This window comes from Homalodisca vitripennis, chromosome 7 (genome assembly GCF_021130785.1).
Source record: "Homalodisca vitripennis isolate AUS2020 chromosome 7, UT_GWSS_2.1, whole genome shotgun sequence".
NCBI classification, from domain to species: domain Eukaryota; kingdom Metazoa; phylum Arthropoda; class Insecta; order Hemiptera; family Cicadellidae; genus Homalodisca; species Homalodisca vitripennis.
In genome coordinates this window covers 24,401,993-24,420,863 of record NC_060213.1, presented here as the reverse complement: position 1 = coordinate 24,420,863, position 18,871 = coordinate 24,401,993, and the positions used below count along the sequence as shown (strand labels likewise).

The following is an 18,871-nucleotide window of genomic DNA, read 5'->3' as shown; positions in this document are numbered from 1 at the left end:
CACTTATAAATATTTCTCACTATAACTTCATTTGCTAGGTATGGTCCCCCCCAAATTTAAGAAATATTTTTCGTAAATTTTATATTTGATTAAAAAAAGTGTTTATTAGAAAATTTTTTATGGTTAATTTTACAATATAGTGCAATTCTACGTTTAATTCTGAACACAAAAATATATACTCTTATTTATATTGCTTTTATTTTATATTTTTAATAATTTGTTTAAAAAAACCTTGCGCGAAGCTCCAAAACAGCCCGACACTACAGGATGAAATGACCGCCAGTTCTAGGGTTAATAAAACTCGATAGTTCCTCATCAACATCAAAGAACAAAGCTAAACACGGCAAAACGCGTGCCACGATTGGCTAACGTAAGGATTACTCTCATTGGAGGGTAGCGACCCCGCGGGAACGCAAACTCGTTCTCTGCGCACCGAATTCGAGTGGGTTGTTAGCCAGAGGTAAAAGCGGATCATTTTTCGACCAGAAAAACGGAAAATTTCCGTTTTGAAGGGTATCACTTTTCCCTCTCTGCGCTACTGACGCGGAGTTTGGGAAAGAGAGAGTCTTCTTCCTCGACCTCTTGATGATGTAGTACGTTGTGAAACAGTTTTCAAAATTTTTCAATTATTAATCAGTCTTTTTTCAATGTGATCCAAATTTAAATTTTTCAATTATCTGTGAGGACCGCCGTGTCGCCATCATGGGATTTGGTGAATATGTTTAAGAGTATTTAAACCTTTTCGATCAACATTTTAACTAATCAGACTCTAAATTTTAACTGCTAGGGAGTAGGGGTATTTTCTAATTAATTATTTCAAGCTAATTGGATTTTGTGTTGTAGGATGTTATTTTAAGCATAGCCATAATTTCATTTCATCAAAATCATGTTTCATTAGTATTAGTTTTTATTCAATAAATCTAAAATTTGTTTCTATCAAAATTTTATTTTCATTTTACCACACATAGCTGCCCTACGCCGCACCCATTGTAAAACGACCCTGTAAAGACAAAGAGTCTAAAGCTAATATATTTTTCACAAAACCTATCTTGTTACTATTTATTATAATGTAACGTATCCGTTACAAAGTTGGAAATGGGAAATAGTTTTGTTGTTGTGCTTTTGACTTCTGTTTTGCAACCGACTTATGTGTATCCAAACGGACATCTTCCTGGTCGACTAGCAATCTTTTAATGTAAACAATAACTGTCGTAATACAATTCCATATTTACATGGAGTTGACGTTAATCGAAAGTCCATCGCCATCAGTCACCATTACGGTCCTATATGTTGTATTCCGTTTCAAATTTCAAATGATGAATCCATTAAATTAAATCTAAAAATAGTTTCAGAGATAGTAATATAATTTAATACAATCAATTGACATTGCAACTTGAAACGTAGTAACACATTTAGTCTAATAAAATGAGCTATACAAATTTTGATTATGATTGAAAGTATTATGTTTATTCTGGAGTTTGTTCACCTTTAGTTAGTTATTTGCATACCGTATTTATTTGGCAGGGAAGTCGCTGATGTTCATTACACTACGTGACGGCACGGGATTCCTGCAGTGTGTGCTCAACGACGTGTTGGTGCAAACATACGAGGCTCTGGTGCTGTCCACAGAGTCTTCGGTGCTGCTGTACGGTGTGCTCAAGGAGGTTCCTGAAGGAAAGAGTGTAAGTGAAAGAAGCAATACCATCCAAGTAGTCGTTTGGAATACGTTGTGCAAGAGAAGAATGAATAGGCTGTGAAATTATGCATCGGACTGAAAGTCTTTGGACTATGAGAGGGAGAGAATATTTGCAGCTGGTTCTAGCTGCTGACTTGCTGTCTGATGAGGACTCCATATTGAGCCGTAAATCGTTGGACATTCTCAATTGAATCAAGAGAATGAATGGTCATAAACATTCTCAGTGAGATACTAACTTAGCTATTGTGTTTCGTTTGTCGTCAAATGTAACTCATCTTAAAATCGTCATTGTTTACTGAGGTAACAAAAATTTTAGCCCAAACAGAGGCAAAAAATAGCAATGAATCCGACACAAGTTTCAGTTAAAGGTATAAACTGTGTACATAAGAATCTCACATGATTCTTTCTGTGTTCCAGTTTACAAGCCTCTCACTGTCCTACTTGATTATTTATTTAGTTGAATGTTTGAGTAGTTTTAGTGTGAGCGAGCATGTTGTGACATCTAAAAAATTGTGTTATAATAGGATGTTAATAGCCCTGCAACGTAAAAGTGAATTTTTACATCTGTGATACAATCAAACAACATAACGAGTATTACTGGTTTATTATTTAAATTAAACAGTCTCTTATACAATATATTAAGTTTTTATTTAATTCTCTTATTATCATTCCTACTTTGTAGAATGTAGATTCATCCATAGGACTTCTTTATCTTCCATTCCTAGGTTATCAGTCCTATACAACCATTTCCAAAAATACTGCTAACAAAATTATTACTAACACTCACCAAACATATTTAAACATGACCAATATTTTGTTTAATACTTTTACATCACACATTGTAAAACATATAAATTTCAAATTACTTCTTGTAAGGGACAAATTATCCACCATCGCACCGAGGCTTTCAATTTAAGAAGAAGGGGGCTTGGTTCACTGGCTACATATATCATTCTTAGATCTCTCCATTAGTCTATTCTATATAAAATTGTGCTGTATAAATTTAACTATATAAGTTTTTGATATTAATTAAATGTCACTGGATGAAGTATAAATAACTGAAGTACAGGGTCATCTTCCCCTCTTTGGTATCCTTCATTTTAGTCTTTTAGTTTCTTAGTCATTTTTCAGCGGATTTGAATGAAAATAGGTATTTGGGAGTTTTCAGGTGGAGTAGCACGAATTTGACATCCAAATGGCGGGAAATGAGCCACATCCATACTAAAACGTGTTTTTGTAGTTCTTTATGTTAAAACAACTATTTCAATACATACTGTAACAAAATCTGCCTCTGCATCTGCTTCCAAGGCACGTCTTCACAGCACACGGACTCCACTTTAACATGAAAGGAAAAGCTAGGATAGCAGATATGGTCTCTAAATTGAAACAAATGAAGGGCACAAGTCATAATGTGCCAAGACAACCTAAAAATCAAACACATCCTTTCTCTATTCCATCATGTAAAATTACCGTTCTTGAAACAGACATAAACCAACTGATGGACCACTTTCAAAATGACCAATCGGTGGGTTTTGCACACTCCATATCTGCCGATTTTGAAAACAGAGAGAAACACATGTCAGCTGGCATTGCCGTTGTTTTTAGGAAAAGATTTGGCCGGCCTAAAACATCTGATTTGGTAAATAAACACCTGGCGTATCAGAAAGTAATCAATGGTCCATCAGTGTATAGTCTAATCACCAAGGACAAGTACAGTGGAAAACCAACAAAACAAGAATATGATGCTGCCTTTCTAAAACTTCAAGAAGACTTCATCTCGAAAGATCTCAAAACACTGGTGTGTTCTGCAGTCGGATGTGTTAGAGACTTGATCCAGGTATCTCATTTCGCCAAGAACATTGTTGAGTTTCAGCAGGTTACCGGAGCAACAGTCTGCATAGTCTCGTATGAACAACCAACAGCACAGAGGCAACTGTGGAGAGGCCTCACACACAACGAGTTTGTCAGAACCCTGAGGAAGCAATTAGCTGAGCACCAGGCGCAGAAACAGCAGCTAGATATCTCTCCTTCATCGCAGTCTCCACTCTCCGGTGAATTTGTTGTGCTCAGTGATGTGGGTCTCAGTGTAGATACATTTGCATCTTGTTTGTCCCTCACTGACACACCTACACTCTCACAGAATATTTCTCTCACTGACTCTTCTACATCTTCACAAAACACCTTTCTCACTAAGACACCTACAAAGTTACAAAATGTCTCTCCCACTAATACATCTTCAACAAATGTAACTGGTAATAGTGTAGATTTAAACTAGAACTTCTTGACAACGACACAGTCTCGGCAAACTTAGACCAGCCATTAATTCCAAATGTAATTAGCAGAAATTTTCCCAAAGAAGACATGCAAAATCAACTTCATAAGGCTAACTTAGTATGCTCCAAAGCTAGTAATAATATGCATGCTAGAAACTATAATTTAATAATGCACTACAACATCCGAGGTATAAGCCAAGACAAAATTTCAGAACTAAATATATTTTTATCAGAATCAAAAATAAAGATAATCTCACTGAACGAACATTGACTTGACAATGAGTGTATAAATATATTAAATTCATTAAATAATTATATTTTAGGTGATTATTATGTAAGACAAAATAATCAAAGAGGAGGTTCTTGTCTTTTAATAGAAAAACACTATCCCTATATACCAATTAAACTTTTTATTGATTTATATGAAGATTTTATTTTTGAATGTTCGTGCATTGAGCTTCTTGATCATAGCGTAGTCATTGTTTCTATCTACACTATACCAGACTATAATGCCAGAAAAATATTTTTTGCCAAACTTGAGAAAATGTTCTTAATAATTGAAAAAGTATTAAAGAATAAATCGATCTTAATAGTAGGTGACTTTAATGTAAATATAATAGTAGAAAATGATATAACAAGCAAATTCTTAGAAATAATTGAATGTAATGGTTTTCAGTGTATGTTTGGTGATCCAACTAGAGTGTCAGTAAATACTTCAACTTGTATAGATAACATATTAACTAGAAAAGGATATGATGTTATAGCCAAAATGAATATTGACCTAGGTCTTTCTGACCATAATGCGATTTTTTTAAATATCCCACAAAATACAATAGAAAAGCAAGGCTTTAAAGAAATACTGGTAAGGAAAAGGATATTCTCTAGTAAACAAATTAATATTTTTATGGAATCACTAAAAAATTGTGACGATTTAATAGTAAGCCCAAGTATAAATGCCGAGGAAAGCTACAATAACTTTCTAACTTGTTTTTTAAGACATTTTGAGTCTGCTTTTGTTCCAAAAACTGTTAAAGTTAAACAGAAAAGAAAAAAAGTAGTTTTACATTGGATTACACAAGGAATAAAAATATCAGCAAAAAGAAAACGTGAACTTCACTGGAAATCAAAATTCAGTAGAAGTATACAATTTCTAAGTTATGTTAAATCCTACAAAAAGATTTTCAAAAAAGTAGTTATTGAGGCAAAGAAAAGGGCACACTCCTCGTTTATACAGAACTCAGAAAATAAATGCAAGGCTGCCTGGCATGTTGTGAATAAAGTACTCGGTAAAGATAATAAAAACAGAGAAGATAAAATTACTTTAATAGATTCAAATAACACGGAAATAAGTAATCCAGCTCAAATTGTTGAACTTTTTAATGATTATTTTTCTAACATTGTACAAAAAATTAGTGTTCCAAAGGCTACTGTAAAAGGAATTCATAATTCATTAAGAAATTTTTGTACTGAAGAGAGGGTTGCATTGCACAATCTTGAACCTTGTACAGTTGATGAGATCAGGAGATGTGTTCTAGGTCTTAAAAATAAAATTTCTGTAGGGTGGGATGGGATACCAATAAGACTAATTAAAATCTCTGTTGATATCATTTCAGAACCATTGACACAAATAATCAACAAATGTTTAAATGAAGGGATTTTTCCTGATAGATTAAAGTATTCTCAAGTTACTCCAGTTTTTAAAAAGGGCTTGAAGTTAGATTTAAATAATTATCGACCTATTTCAGTTCTAAGCAATTTCTCAAAGATATTTGAAAAGATTATTCACTCTAGATTAGTTGATTACTTTGAAAAAAAACAAACTCTTTTACGATAAACAATTCGGGTTCAGAAAAAACATGAATACTCAATCAGCTTTGACAGAATTTACAAACAGCATATTACATGGTCTGGATGGGTCACGGAATACAGCCGGTATTTTCTGTGATCTGTCTAAGGCGTTTGATTGTGTAGATCATTCGGTCTTACTGTTAAAGCTACATGACTATGGCATTAGTGGAAATTGTTTGTCCCTTCTAAAGTCTTACCTAACAAAAAGGAAACAAAGAACAGTTATTCAAGAGAACTACAATAAAGTGTATTCAAATTGGAAAAGTAATAGTGTGGGAGTGCCACAAGGTTCTATCTTGGGTCCTCTTTTCTTTTTAATTTTTATAAACGATCTTCCTAGATCTATTACCAAAGATTTAATATTATTTGCTGATGGCACAACAGCTATTATCAAAAGCTCTACTAGTGAAGAACTAATAATCACTCTTTCAGAAGTGATGGATGATTTGGATTCTTGGTTTCATTCCAATGGTTTAAAACTTAATATAGATAAAACCCAAGTAATAAAATTTGGTATTAGAAATAATAAAAATGGCAATTTTAACTTCCCAAATTTAGTTGACTCACATAAATTCTTGGGAATTAAAATTGATAGTAATTTTAAATGGAAAGCTCATCTAAATGACCTTCTGTCAAAACTAAGATCCATTTCTTTTATATTTTTACACTTAAGAGAAAATGTTTCATTTGACGTTCTAAAATCTGTTTACCATGGTTATGTGGAATCAATTCTTAGTTGTGGGATTGTGTTATGGGGTCTAGCTCCTGGCATTAAAGCAGTTTTCAGATTACAAAAAAGAATTATCCGAATAATGACAAATTCTCATTTTCGAGCACCTTGCAAATCATTGTTTAGAAATAAAAAAATATTAACTTTAACCAGTTTGTACATATATGAGTTGTTGGTTTATATCCATTTAAGCAAAGACCAACTAATAGAAGATCTAAGATTTCAACATAATTATAACACTCGAAATAACGCTAATTTTAGAATACCCCTCCATCGCTCAACATTCTATGAAAAAAGCCCTTTGTATTCGGGGTTGATATTGTACAATAACCTACCCTTAACATTTAAGTCAATGACCATAGGAAAATTTAAAAATGAATTAAAGACTGTTCTTATTGACAAAGCTATATACGAAATAGATGAACTACAGCTAAACCTCCTTAGTTAATTCTAAATAAAAATCAAGTGTTTGTTATTTTTCTGACTAAATTTTATTGTAACATAATAAAATTACTATAAGGCTTTAGTATGTATTGTATATTATGACAATGTACCAGTTCACTATTGTAAAAAACATGTAAAGAACGTTTTGTACAAATAAATATCTATGTCTATGTCTATGTCTAATACAGTAGGGCGTCAAAAATCTAAACTTATTGGGACTGGGTGGAATTTGTATTTTAGAACATAACCTAGAAATTCCAAGTTACATTAAAAATGGTACTAACTTTTTGTTAAAGTAAAGAGCCTTTTCACAGATCAAAGGTTCTTCTAAACTTCGCCTCTGAGATAAACTTATTTATCATCTTTCATGGTTCTTCTTGTTTTTCTGACTTTAGACCCATTGTCTGGTTCAGAATACTGCATTTTTCCTTTTTAACGTCCAAGATGGTAGCTTTACCCACTTCATAATGTTTTGGCAAAGACAAGCCACTTTCAACTCTATTTAATATATCAAGTTTGGTTTCTATAGTTAGAAATTTATGTTTCCTCATCAGCATCCCACATGATGCCATGATACAACACTGTATAAGGCACCCATAGTATATAATTAAAATACGAATTATGTACGCACTGCGAACCGCAACATGCAACTATGACTACACTACTGAACAAGTGAAACAACTGGATTGGTGACAGTGACATTACGATGCCGATGCAGACAGGGTTAAAAATAGACTCACCCACTGAGGAAAGGGTGAGTGGATGGTTAAAAAAATCCTCTCAAAATGCCATTCTAAATACAATTCACATGTTTAATGCGAGCATTTGGATTTTTTTTATGTTTTGATTATTGATGCTGTACTGTTATGTAATTTTTAAATAATATTTTACTTGAAGTTCAAATTTTCAATGTCGGCATGTCTACTGGTTTTATGCGTGGACGTCAGCTATTCAAATATACACATACAGATACTTGATTTTTCAAATTTTGGTATCGTATACAAATATATAAAAATACATTTTTACGTAAATGGAATTCATTCTAGAAATTCATTTTATAGTCTACCATTTCTATCATTTAAAAGTGGTAATGGAATATGACTTTTTTATGTATCCGTTTCCCAGAACCTATGTAAATGTCTTTGCAATAGCATGGTAATTTTAGGCTTGTTTTTCCCCAAAAGGATTAACAAAGTAGATTTCAAATATAAGTTTCTTTGGTTTATTTTTTGGTTGTACCAAATCAACTGTGTACTGGCAAAATTGTGGTCTCATATCAAACGTTATGCACCACAGACCTCTGAACCTCATTGTGAGACTGCATTTCCAAACATAATGTAATTTCCAAACGTTATAGAATGTAAAATTATTATGTATACACAATGTTATGTTGACACATTAAGACACATAGACAGAAACAAAGGAGCTGAAAAAAGTTGGGAGCAATGAGTCAATACCGAATTTCTCACATATACCGCTAGTGATGAAATTTGCTAGGCTACTAGTGCTTAGTGGCATTTCCTGCAAATACTGTTGGTGCCAAAAAAAAAAAACCATCACAACTGCACTTGACATAAGGGTCAAATACAGCTGGTCATATTTAGTGTAAAAAAATTGTTGATCGTATTTAGTGTGAAAATGTACTAGAGAACATTTTTGACCGGGAATTTGGAGAAAAGGTCCTGTATATAAGATTTTAATATTTGGGCAGTTAAATTTTAAAAATTTAATTGGCTTCCTGGATAAACATTAGTTACAAATCAGATGTAGATATTTTGAAAAATAACAACAAAAATAATGGAGTTAAATTATAAAAGACAGCATGTTCTCTTGGATGTTGCTAAGTGAGATGACTCAATTTTGCAGTATTGTCTTATAAATTATGAGTCAAACTTCTATTAAATGGTTTGTGATGGTTGGAGGTAATGTGACACTAATTGTTCAGGCGCCAGGTGGCCACGAGCTGCAGGTGGACTACTGGGAGCTGGTAGGACTGGCGCCTGCTGGAGGTGCGGACAGCATACTCAATGAGGACGCTCACCCTGATGTTCAGCTTGACAATAGGCACATCATGATCCGTGGCGAGAATGTGAGTTTGATTTACTACTCTCTTGTGAACAAAGTACAAAAAGAATTAGTGATTCAGATCGTGTCCGAAGTCATACTACAAATTCTTGACCACATCTTCTGCCCATGAAGTCACAGCTGTTTGTGTTTCAGACGTCCAAAATACTGAAGATGAGATCAGTGATAATGCAAGCATTTAGAGATCACTACTTTAGCCGAGGCTATTGCGAGGTCACCCCTCCTACTCTGGTGCAAACGCAGGTGGAGGGTGGCTCGACACTCTTCAAGCTTGACTATTTCGGGTACGTAATAGAGCACCCTTCTCCTCATTACTACATGTTTACAAGTTTCTTTGTTTAAAGGTTATTTTTGACGATGGAAGGATTGTGAAGGAAACAGTGATTTTTCCGGACATTTGCCATCGTTCAGTGAAACAAGAAAACAGTAAACACTACGTTTCGAGATCTGCAATCTGATCTCTTCTTCAGGTAAAGAACTAACCTAATACATAATTACAAAACTTAGTTAAAATAAACAAATCTTACTAAAGCGTTGTGGCACGCCTAAGTCAGGAATCACAACCTACATGTTGTTGTCAACTTCACTAAACACTAAAGGACATGCACTTAATACAAAACTATACAAAACACTAATCATTAAAATTAAACTACGGAATACAGGTCACCAATGCGTCTTCACTCGTCTACTGACCACCTACGACTGACATGTAGGTTGTGATTCCTGACTTAGGCGTGCCACAACGCTTTAGTAAGATTTGTTTATTTTAACTTAGTTTGTAATTATGTATTAGGTTAGTTCTTTACCTGAAGAAGAGATCAGATTGCAGATCTCGAAACGTAGTGTTACTGTTTTCTTGTTTCACTGAACGATGGCAAATGTCCGGAAAAATCCTGTTTCCTTTACAAGTTTGTTATAAATATTTTTAACTCCAGCTCAGGCTAGTTGTAAATCAAAACCACCACGCTCAAGATGAGTATTGTGCAACACTTGATTAGTTAACAACCGCCACACGCGAGGTATCTCGTTTTCAAGTTATCATCTGTTTTGCTTTTGTGATACAAAGTAGAAGATTATGTCAGGTCGGTGCTGCAATCTCGTGAATATTTATCCAACTACTTGGATGTGACATGCATCATGTTGCATTTTAGATGGGGAGAATTAATATTTCTGCTGTTGTTTTGTGTTTATTCTATGATAATTAGTTGAGTAAACAAGGGAATTATTGAATTATACACATTTATATTTGCAACCTCTTATTGGCATTGAAAATATTAATAAATCTTGTGAATAATTACAGCTTGTTCTACAAAAAAATAAAATTTAAAAGTGTTAGTTGTCTTTCATCAGAGATCTATTGTTTTTACTAATAAATGACAAACTTTATGTTTGATAACATACAATATGTAAACGTTAAGATTGGCAATACATTTTAGGTTCATATCTTTCTGAAAAATTAATAATTTCTTATATTTATTCTTAAGTGACGAACAAACAGTAGTAATCCATTTACTATACCCAAAAGATTAATACAAATGTTGGTGGTAATATTTAAATTAATAAAATTCGATGAGATATTTTTTACATCTCAAATTATGAATTATTTTGTAGTACAAAAATTGTCTGCTAATTTCATGCGCATATTTTGACACTTTCTATGTAGTTGTACTAATAATAAAGGCATAATATCTTTTCAGTTAGCGTTTTTGGAAAGTGATAACACTTTTAAGGTTTTTGAATAATTACAAATGAAACAAACCTTTTTATGACCTTAAATTGCATCCACACTGGACGAATATTTTGTGGTTTGTGTGTGGACGCCTTGACAAACATTTTTAGATGTGAATAATATCACGCCACCATTTTTGTTCGGCCAAATTGTTTTTGGTATTAGTGAACTTTTGTTGAGTGCGATGAAGGAGCCCTTTGTACCACAACCATTGCATTTAGTTTATTGTCCAGATTCATAGTTTTTTGTGAAATTTCGTGTTATATACACAGTGTAATGCAGTAGTGACCATGAGTTTCAAAAAATGCTTACTCGATGAATATTTATAGTAATTTCAGATGTGTGATATGATATTTCAGAGAGGAGGCGTTCTTGACCCAGAGCTCCCAGTTGTACTTGGAGACCTGTATCCCGGCTATGGGAGATGTGTTCTGTATCGCACAGAGTTACCGGGCCGAGCAGAGTCGTACTAGACGTCACCTGGCAGAGTGAGTACACCTCACCATACTCTTTTACTATTTTCTACAAAAACAGAACCTGTATACTCATGTATAGATGAGCCGCTTTGAAAGCGACCTGCGCAGAAATTTCTTGCGCATAGGGAGTGTGAGGAGCAGAAGCTCGACCACACTTACTGCTACCCCTCTTTCACTGCTTGATCTATTTCCATTACGAGACACAAGTGGGAACCAAGTACTTTGCTTCCCTGCGTTTGTGTTTTGGAACATTGTTGTGTTATTTCCGTTGTTATGTAACAACAAATACTATTATTTATATTAAGAATAGTCCATTGCATCTATTTAATGTATTAGTATAATTAAGAAGTATTTTAACAAAATGTTTGTTGTTAACAGCTGTTGTTATTATTATTGTGTTTGTAAAACAGCTGTTATGTAACACATACCCTACAAGTGGTAAAGTGGCGACTAAGGAGTGGTTGGTAAGGAATGTTGAGGGGGATGTGAGTCCGCGCTTCTTCTTCCTCTCCACATTTTTCTCTCTCACTCCCCCCTTCCTTCCCTCGCACTGTTCACTTAACAGGTCACTTTCAAAGCGGCTCAACTATAGTATCTACTGGCTATCTATAGCATTCTTGCTGCTTGTTTTTTTACACTTCTAAAATTCAAGCTTTCTTTCCATTCTCCTGCGGAATGATGTCAATTAGCGATAAGCAATTAATGCTGATTCGGCAGCAATCATACTAACGAAGCGGTTTACTGCCGATGCATCAGGAATTCAACATTTTTTATAAACAGCCAGCTAACAGCTGTGTTTACACTTGATGCATTTTGTACTCGGCTGCGGTAGAAATTGTCTGTTCGTCTGTTATTTCAGCAATCGAGTATTGTTGAATAATTGCAACAAAATAGAACTCCTCAAACTCCTCAATAGCTCTTCTGTAAATGAGCAATTTTTGCATAGTGCAATACTTTACAGCAGTGGGTCATAAACGTTTTTGGTGCTGTTCCACCTAATATATTTCAAAACATTTATATATCACTGATTTATATACAAGAGTAAACCATGTATCTGTAAAAAATGTTATTTTGACATTATTAATATTTAAGACTATTCTTAGGTAAAGAGTTGCTGTTTTACCTTTACAATAAATAAAACAAAAATTTATTTTAAAGGTTACTTTGAAAACTTTTGTGTAGAGTTTTACGTTTAACCCTTTGAGCGCCGCCGCTCCCGCGCGCCGTCGTTCGCTAGACCGCCAGGCGTTTGAGCACCGCACGGATCCAATACCGCCACGGCAAAATCACCCGTTTTTGCATGGTCACATATTAAATTACATAACTTTCGTAAATTTTGAGCTAGCCTTTTAGTTTTGTTTTTGAGGGGAAGAGATGTACTTTCAGTTGATGTAATAAATTACAGTTTTATTATTTTTTTTTTACATTTGTTTAGTAGTATGTATGCCTGTCGTAATTAAAAAAATAAAAAATCTTAAGTTTGAGGTCCAAAAACACACTGAATAAGTAATTTGGGCTCAAATAACGTTTTTTTAACCTAAAAGTACGTATTGTTTTGAGCATATACTAAAAGTTACAAATATATTCCACAGAAATTGCATAAAATAATGTAATTTAAGTAAAATTCAAAAAATTTCAAAAATTCCGCTGTAGGATGAAGATACACTTGTTACTATAGAAACAAGTAAATATCAATATTTTATAGTTTAAATGAAGCAGAGCAATACAATTCAAAGTTGATATAAATATATTTAAATATATTTTATATATATTATGTTTAAACTATAAGGACAAAGACGTAAAGTTCACAGAGCCACTATAGTGGCCCGCGGCGCTCAAGGTACCGCATACAGCGAGCCACTATAGTGGCTCACGGCGGTCAAAGGGTTAATATAATAACTGAAATTTGTAATAAAATATTACTAATGTAAAAATTTAAAAACTAAATGTGTTGTTGACTAGCAACAGAAACAAATTCAGGATTATTTGGAAAATATTAACAAAAATAAATAACCTTTACCAGGATAATTTTATATTTTTCAAATGTAATTACAGTAATGCGAATACAAAACAATTTTATTTAACCCTAGAACTGGCAATCGCCACATATGCGGTTCATTTGGTCTTCCAGAATTGGCATCGTCGCATATGCGGTCCATTTGCACTGTTTTGTTTTCACAACTCGTGAAAGTGTTTAATTATTAACCAATCACGTTTTATCTCATACCAATGTAAGGAAGAAGAATCAATCTACATATCGATACCGGTTTTGTTGGTCTTTGCTTTTATGTTACACTTGGCGGGATATACGATCGACATTTTTCGCAAGAGGTGGTACTGCGTCAAGAGTTTTCAACACAATAACCTCGAATTGGTCTCGTTTTGAAGGGGAGGAGTCAAGCTACGCGGCAATGTTGCAAACATGTCGAAAAAGTATTCCCTACAGCTGTGAGAGTACCAGTACACTTACTTTCTGGACGTGCCTCGTAGAATAAAATACGGGTACGGATTTTTATATAAACTAGTATAAGTATAATTTTATGCATTTAACCCTAGAAGTGTGGAACCAGCATATTGTATGTCGGTTCAGTTTTTCATTAAAAATAATTATTTATCTTTAAACAATCACCATGTTTTTGGTATCATTGAAATTGTGAGGTCCCACTCTACAATTTTCATATAAAAGTTTTTTTCTAACATCAATATTACGGTCGTGGTGAAATGTTTTCTGAAGAAGTCATCATTTGAGTTGAATTTCGCAGGTGGCCGGGTCAAAGAAATACGTCATTTTCAACCAATCACAGCAAGTTACGTATTGCCTGCAAACAGTGCTGCCATATGTCAATAGACGCGGAATGAAGTATTCTTTCTTCTAGTGTAAACAGAAAGTCATTAGAATGAATAGTTGGTTTACTATGAATATTCTAAAAAGGGGCAATTCTAAAGTTGTAAACCAGCATATTTTATGCTGGTTAGTATAATGACATTCACACAGTTATTTATTGTCAATAAAGAAAATAAAAAAAAACAGTATAAAGTGAAAGAAACGATCTACCGGTACAATCTTTCAGCGGTAAATTTAGTTCAGTAGGTTTCCGGCAGTGCAAACCGAAAGAGATGAATCACGGCGTCGCATCAAGACCAACCCAACCCATCCCTGTCGGTCATTGTTGACCATTTTATTTCACCACGAGCTTATTTTTTTACCGATTTTCATAATTTAGGTCTCTATTTTTTCAGGTTGAAATACTCTACTGCATAAATGCATATGAAATGATAAAAACATTATAAAACAATATTATTTTGAACTATAATATCTATTGTTTATATAGGCTATTGTCAAAAATTTTACAATGCAAGGTTTTACAATATTTGACACACAACATTTATTTTTTACTCAATTTCAAAAATTATTGAGTGTATTTCTTTCAAACATTATGTGCTAACATAATATAACAAGTAAAAAAATTAAAAAAATGTTTTCATATTTTTTTTACGTTGCAAACCAGATTATTTTTTATGAGTAAATTCTTCAACGTGCGACTGTTAACAAAAAATGTCATAACTCAGTTCCTTCTCTAAGTATTTGAACATATCTTATATTTTATTTTAGCCAAACAAACATACTTACTAAGGGTATATTAAAAAATTACATAAACATAAAGTATAAGTGAAAATTTGTAGCTTGTTTCTGAATTTTGTTACAAAATATTTTCATTTTTCAAAAGATTTTTTTTTTTTGTAAGCTTATAATAAAATAACAGTTTATTTTGTTGTTGTTTACTTTTAGTGTTTTCAAATAGCATGTATAATTTACAATAGAAAACTGTTTTTCATATAAATATATAGTTACATTTGGAGGTAAACAAAATGAAAAGCCCAAACCCTTGTACATTTTTGTACATTTTCGCTTTTGTAAAAAAAAATTGCAAAATTACAATTTTTGTTTAATAGAAATTTTTAATATATTTTCTAATTTGGCATAAAATTCTCTACATTTTATACATTTAACATTTTGACCTTACTTTAATATTTCAATAACTTACAGAGGTCCAAACTTGAAAATTTCATAGAAAACTTTTTGCAATTTACATTATTTTCATAAAAATATATACTAAACCAAAGAATATCAAAACATTTATTCCTATTTCAAAAAGTACAACTTCTGAGAAGAAAAACGATATATAACAATATATGTTTTCTTGATATTAAGTATTTTTTACGAATTTTTTTACAAAATCCTTGCAACACGTCAAAAATGGACTGACGTTTTATCTTTGGTAACATGGACACACTTCTAGGGTTAAAGTGCAACAAACTATATATTGCCGAAATCAGCATAAAGTTTGGAAGAAAATGTATATCTCAGATTTCTTTCTTGATACACAGGAACTTTGCTAGGCAACGGAATATTTTGGTAAAAAATTCAAAAAAAAAATTGTTGACAGTAAAACAAAATTTGGTGTGGTTTTTTTATAATTTATCTAATTTCTTTAGGCATATTTAGATTCTGTAAATCTTTTCTGAAAATAATCATGTATAATATGTTACATTTGGAGTAAGTTAATTGGTATAAATACTTGTCTAAAAACCCATTACATATCAATCTAAAATTCTGTGGCATTTCAGGAACAACCATTGCCAGTTCTAGGGTTAACAAATGAATGAGATAGATGGGCTTGGATGTATCAACTCAAAATTGTAATGTCTGGTGAAATGGCAAGTCATTCTCAAAAGAGGCCAGTCTATTACTGTAATTGTTATTTAGATATATTAAGGATGAGAATCCAGCTTCACACAAGTACAAAGTTGTGAATGGTAGAAAAATTTCACTGCTCTCTCTGCGATCTCACAGTACTCTTGGCGTCTTTGGATCCAAAAATTGATAAGAGTAGTTTGGTTAAAAACTTCTTTCAGATCTGAATCACAGTTTAATTCAAACAATTGCTCTTTTTAAGTTGTTTAAAAAATTCAGTTATTACTATTTTTGCGATATCACAAAATGAATTTTTGACCCACATATCAACATCAAAGTTTTCTGGAAAGAATTTGCACAAATTTTCCTTTAACTCTTTGTAAAACATTGTAACGTTTACTGATATCACGTAATAGTGTGTTACTAAGTGAAAGCTTATTTTTGTATACAAAGGTTCAAAAGTGAAGGGAACAGTGGAACCTTCCCTTTCTTAGCTTCACCATCTGCAAAACCTGAATCTTCTGACATACTTGAAATGGAGTATTGTATGTTCCTTGAAGGCTCCTGTTAACATCATTGAGCTTAGGGAAAATATCTGCCAAGTAAGCCATCCTACAAAGCCATAATTCATCAGTGAATCAATATCCCATGCCCTAATTCGATAACAGGAGTAAAAAATGTCCCTCAAAATGTTAAGACATGGCCCAAATTGAGGTTCTCAGTGATAGCCAAGAATACAAACACAGAATAAATGGCAGCTCTCAATATGGGCCATGTCTTGTCACAGTAAATCTATTCTAAATCAGATATTTATTATTCAATATAAATAATGTTGGTGTCATTAGATCTGTGATAAAATCCTCTAAATAATTCTTGAGAAAAATTGCAGGTTCTTAAGATATTCAAAGTTTTAATGGCCGCCATTTTGAAAATACTAAAGATAATTTCATTATACATTTTTCAGTAACTGGCCTTGTTATCATATATATTTTATAGGTTTATTATTGTTTGTTTATTAGTGTAGCAGAGGTTAGTATAACATGTTTACACTTGTTAGTTTTCAAAGTGGTAATGTGTGGTGTAGTGTTTTAAAATGTTTATATTGAATATTGGGAAATTGTTAGACTCATACATTCTCAAATAAGGAAATACGCAAACAAGAAAATAATAAATATGATTTTTTAGCATAGGTTATATATAAATGAAAAGAGAAGACAAATTTTTATTGTATAAAACTATCTGTCCAGATACTCTCATGTTGAGGCAGAGTGTCCGTTTATCTCATTTGATGATCTGCTGGACCGGCTGGAAGACTTGGTCTGCGATGTAGTTCAGCGAGTTCTCGACTCCCCGTATGGTGAGATTGTCTACGAGCTCAACCCTGTAAGTACTTTACCATGATAAATATTCACAATGAAGAAGATTTTCTCATGTATTGTTGCATTTCTATTTTATTTTGTTGTTTTTAGACATTTTATCTTATATTATCTTTAAATTCTAATTGCTTTCATATCTTGGCCATTATAAAGATCAATAATTGATACCTTGTTATTATCCGGAGGCCACTATTTTTCAAAGAGTTTTTCTTACCAAGGACCTAAAAAGACTACATTATTTTAGAGAAGCGACTTTATTTGAATTACTGTCTAAATTGCATGTCATTATGACGATCAGTTCTTGTTTTCTACCTTCCAAAAGGAAACAATGTTGGCGAGAAGGAGGCCACTCTGTCCCTATCCTTTTATTTGTTACTAGGCTATATAAGTAGGATATGTACGTACATACATACGTATTATAAATATAAAACTTTAATGACCGTTCACATGATCAGAGCTTGAATACAGAAATTTGTCTTTCATTGCTGAAGCGCACTGATGGCCACATGGGCATTTCCGATCGGTACGTTCCCAACCACGGGTCATGTGCCAAATCGGTCAACGTGATCTAACATGAGAAAAGTCGGACAATCTGGGGCGTGATCTAAGGTCGGGAAAATAGCGATAAGAAACGCCCTGGCCACCACTCCACACTACTGACAAAAATAGAAAAATGAGATAGTACCCAAATTCAAGCTCAGATCACGTGAACACTCGTAAAAGTTATCTTTAACTTTGGTACTACTAACAACATACTTATGATAACCTAATTTAAAGCTACTTATATCAGGGTGGCCACCCGACCGTGAAAACTGGGAATCTTTCTGTAGAACTAAGAAAATCTCATAAAACATTTCTCCATCTTTAAGAACTTATGAAATCAAGATATAATTTCATTCTTCCTTGAATCAGGACCTGATTAATCTCAACTTATTTTTACGTGACATTGTTCATAAAACTGTGAATAAAGATCGACATATATTCACAAGCCTCATCTGACACCGGTTGCATTCACTAGTGTAGTAAAGTTTATCTCCGTTGGTTCTACCCGTGTCACAGCAAGTCCCCAAACACGTAACGATCAATTAAAATCGGCCCACCGATCGTCTCGGGCCTAAGCCACTATACGAGTGGTAGCTGTAAGCAGCAAAGCGATGGTGGCCAAGATACAAACAGTGTTTTTCTGTTTGAGTTTTATTCAGTCACCGAAATGATTCTCTGAACAAAGTTGTACAACTCTTATTCTTGAATAAGACCAGCGTTTTGAAAAGATGTTTGTTGATTGTGCAGGCCTAAAATGTACAGTGTTCGCCCTATAAATTGGCTTAGAGTTCGATTCTGTGAGTATTATTATCTTTTTGACAGTCTGATAAAGAGATGGAACCTGGTATTTTTAGTGCACCAGAACATCAGTTGGATTTTTACCGGACCTGATAAGATACCTTTTTGGAGAAGAGAATGGTTTGTGACAACAAGTAAAGCTAAGAAGGAGGCGGTTGGGCCCAACATGATGCGCAG

The 18,871-nt window shown here is 33.3% G+C and overlaps 1 protein-coding gene across 1 annotated transcript in view; it reads left to right on the top strand.

Moving 5' to 3' along the window:
• LOC124367021 (asparagine--tRNA ligase, cytoplasmic-like) overlaps nucleotides 1-18,871 on the top strand; it is a 51,865-nt gene that overhangs the window by 22,536 nt on the left and 10,458 nt on the right. Inside the window, exons 5-9 of the mRNA XM_046823703.1 lie at nucleotides 1,525-1,682; nucleotides 8,937-9,080; nucleotides 9,212-9,360; nucleotides 11,165-11,293; nucleotides 17,225-17,360. Coding sequence (XP_046679659.1) covers nucleotides 1,525-1,682; nucleotides 8,937-9,080; nucleotides 9,212-9,360; nucleotides 11,165-11,293; nucleotides 17,225-17,360 — 716 coding nt within the window. The remainder of the gene's footprint in view (nucleotides 1-1,524; nucleotides 1,683-8,936; nucleotides 9,081-9,211; nucleotides 9,361-11,164; nucleotides 11,294-17,224; nucleotides 17,361-18,871) is intronic.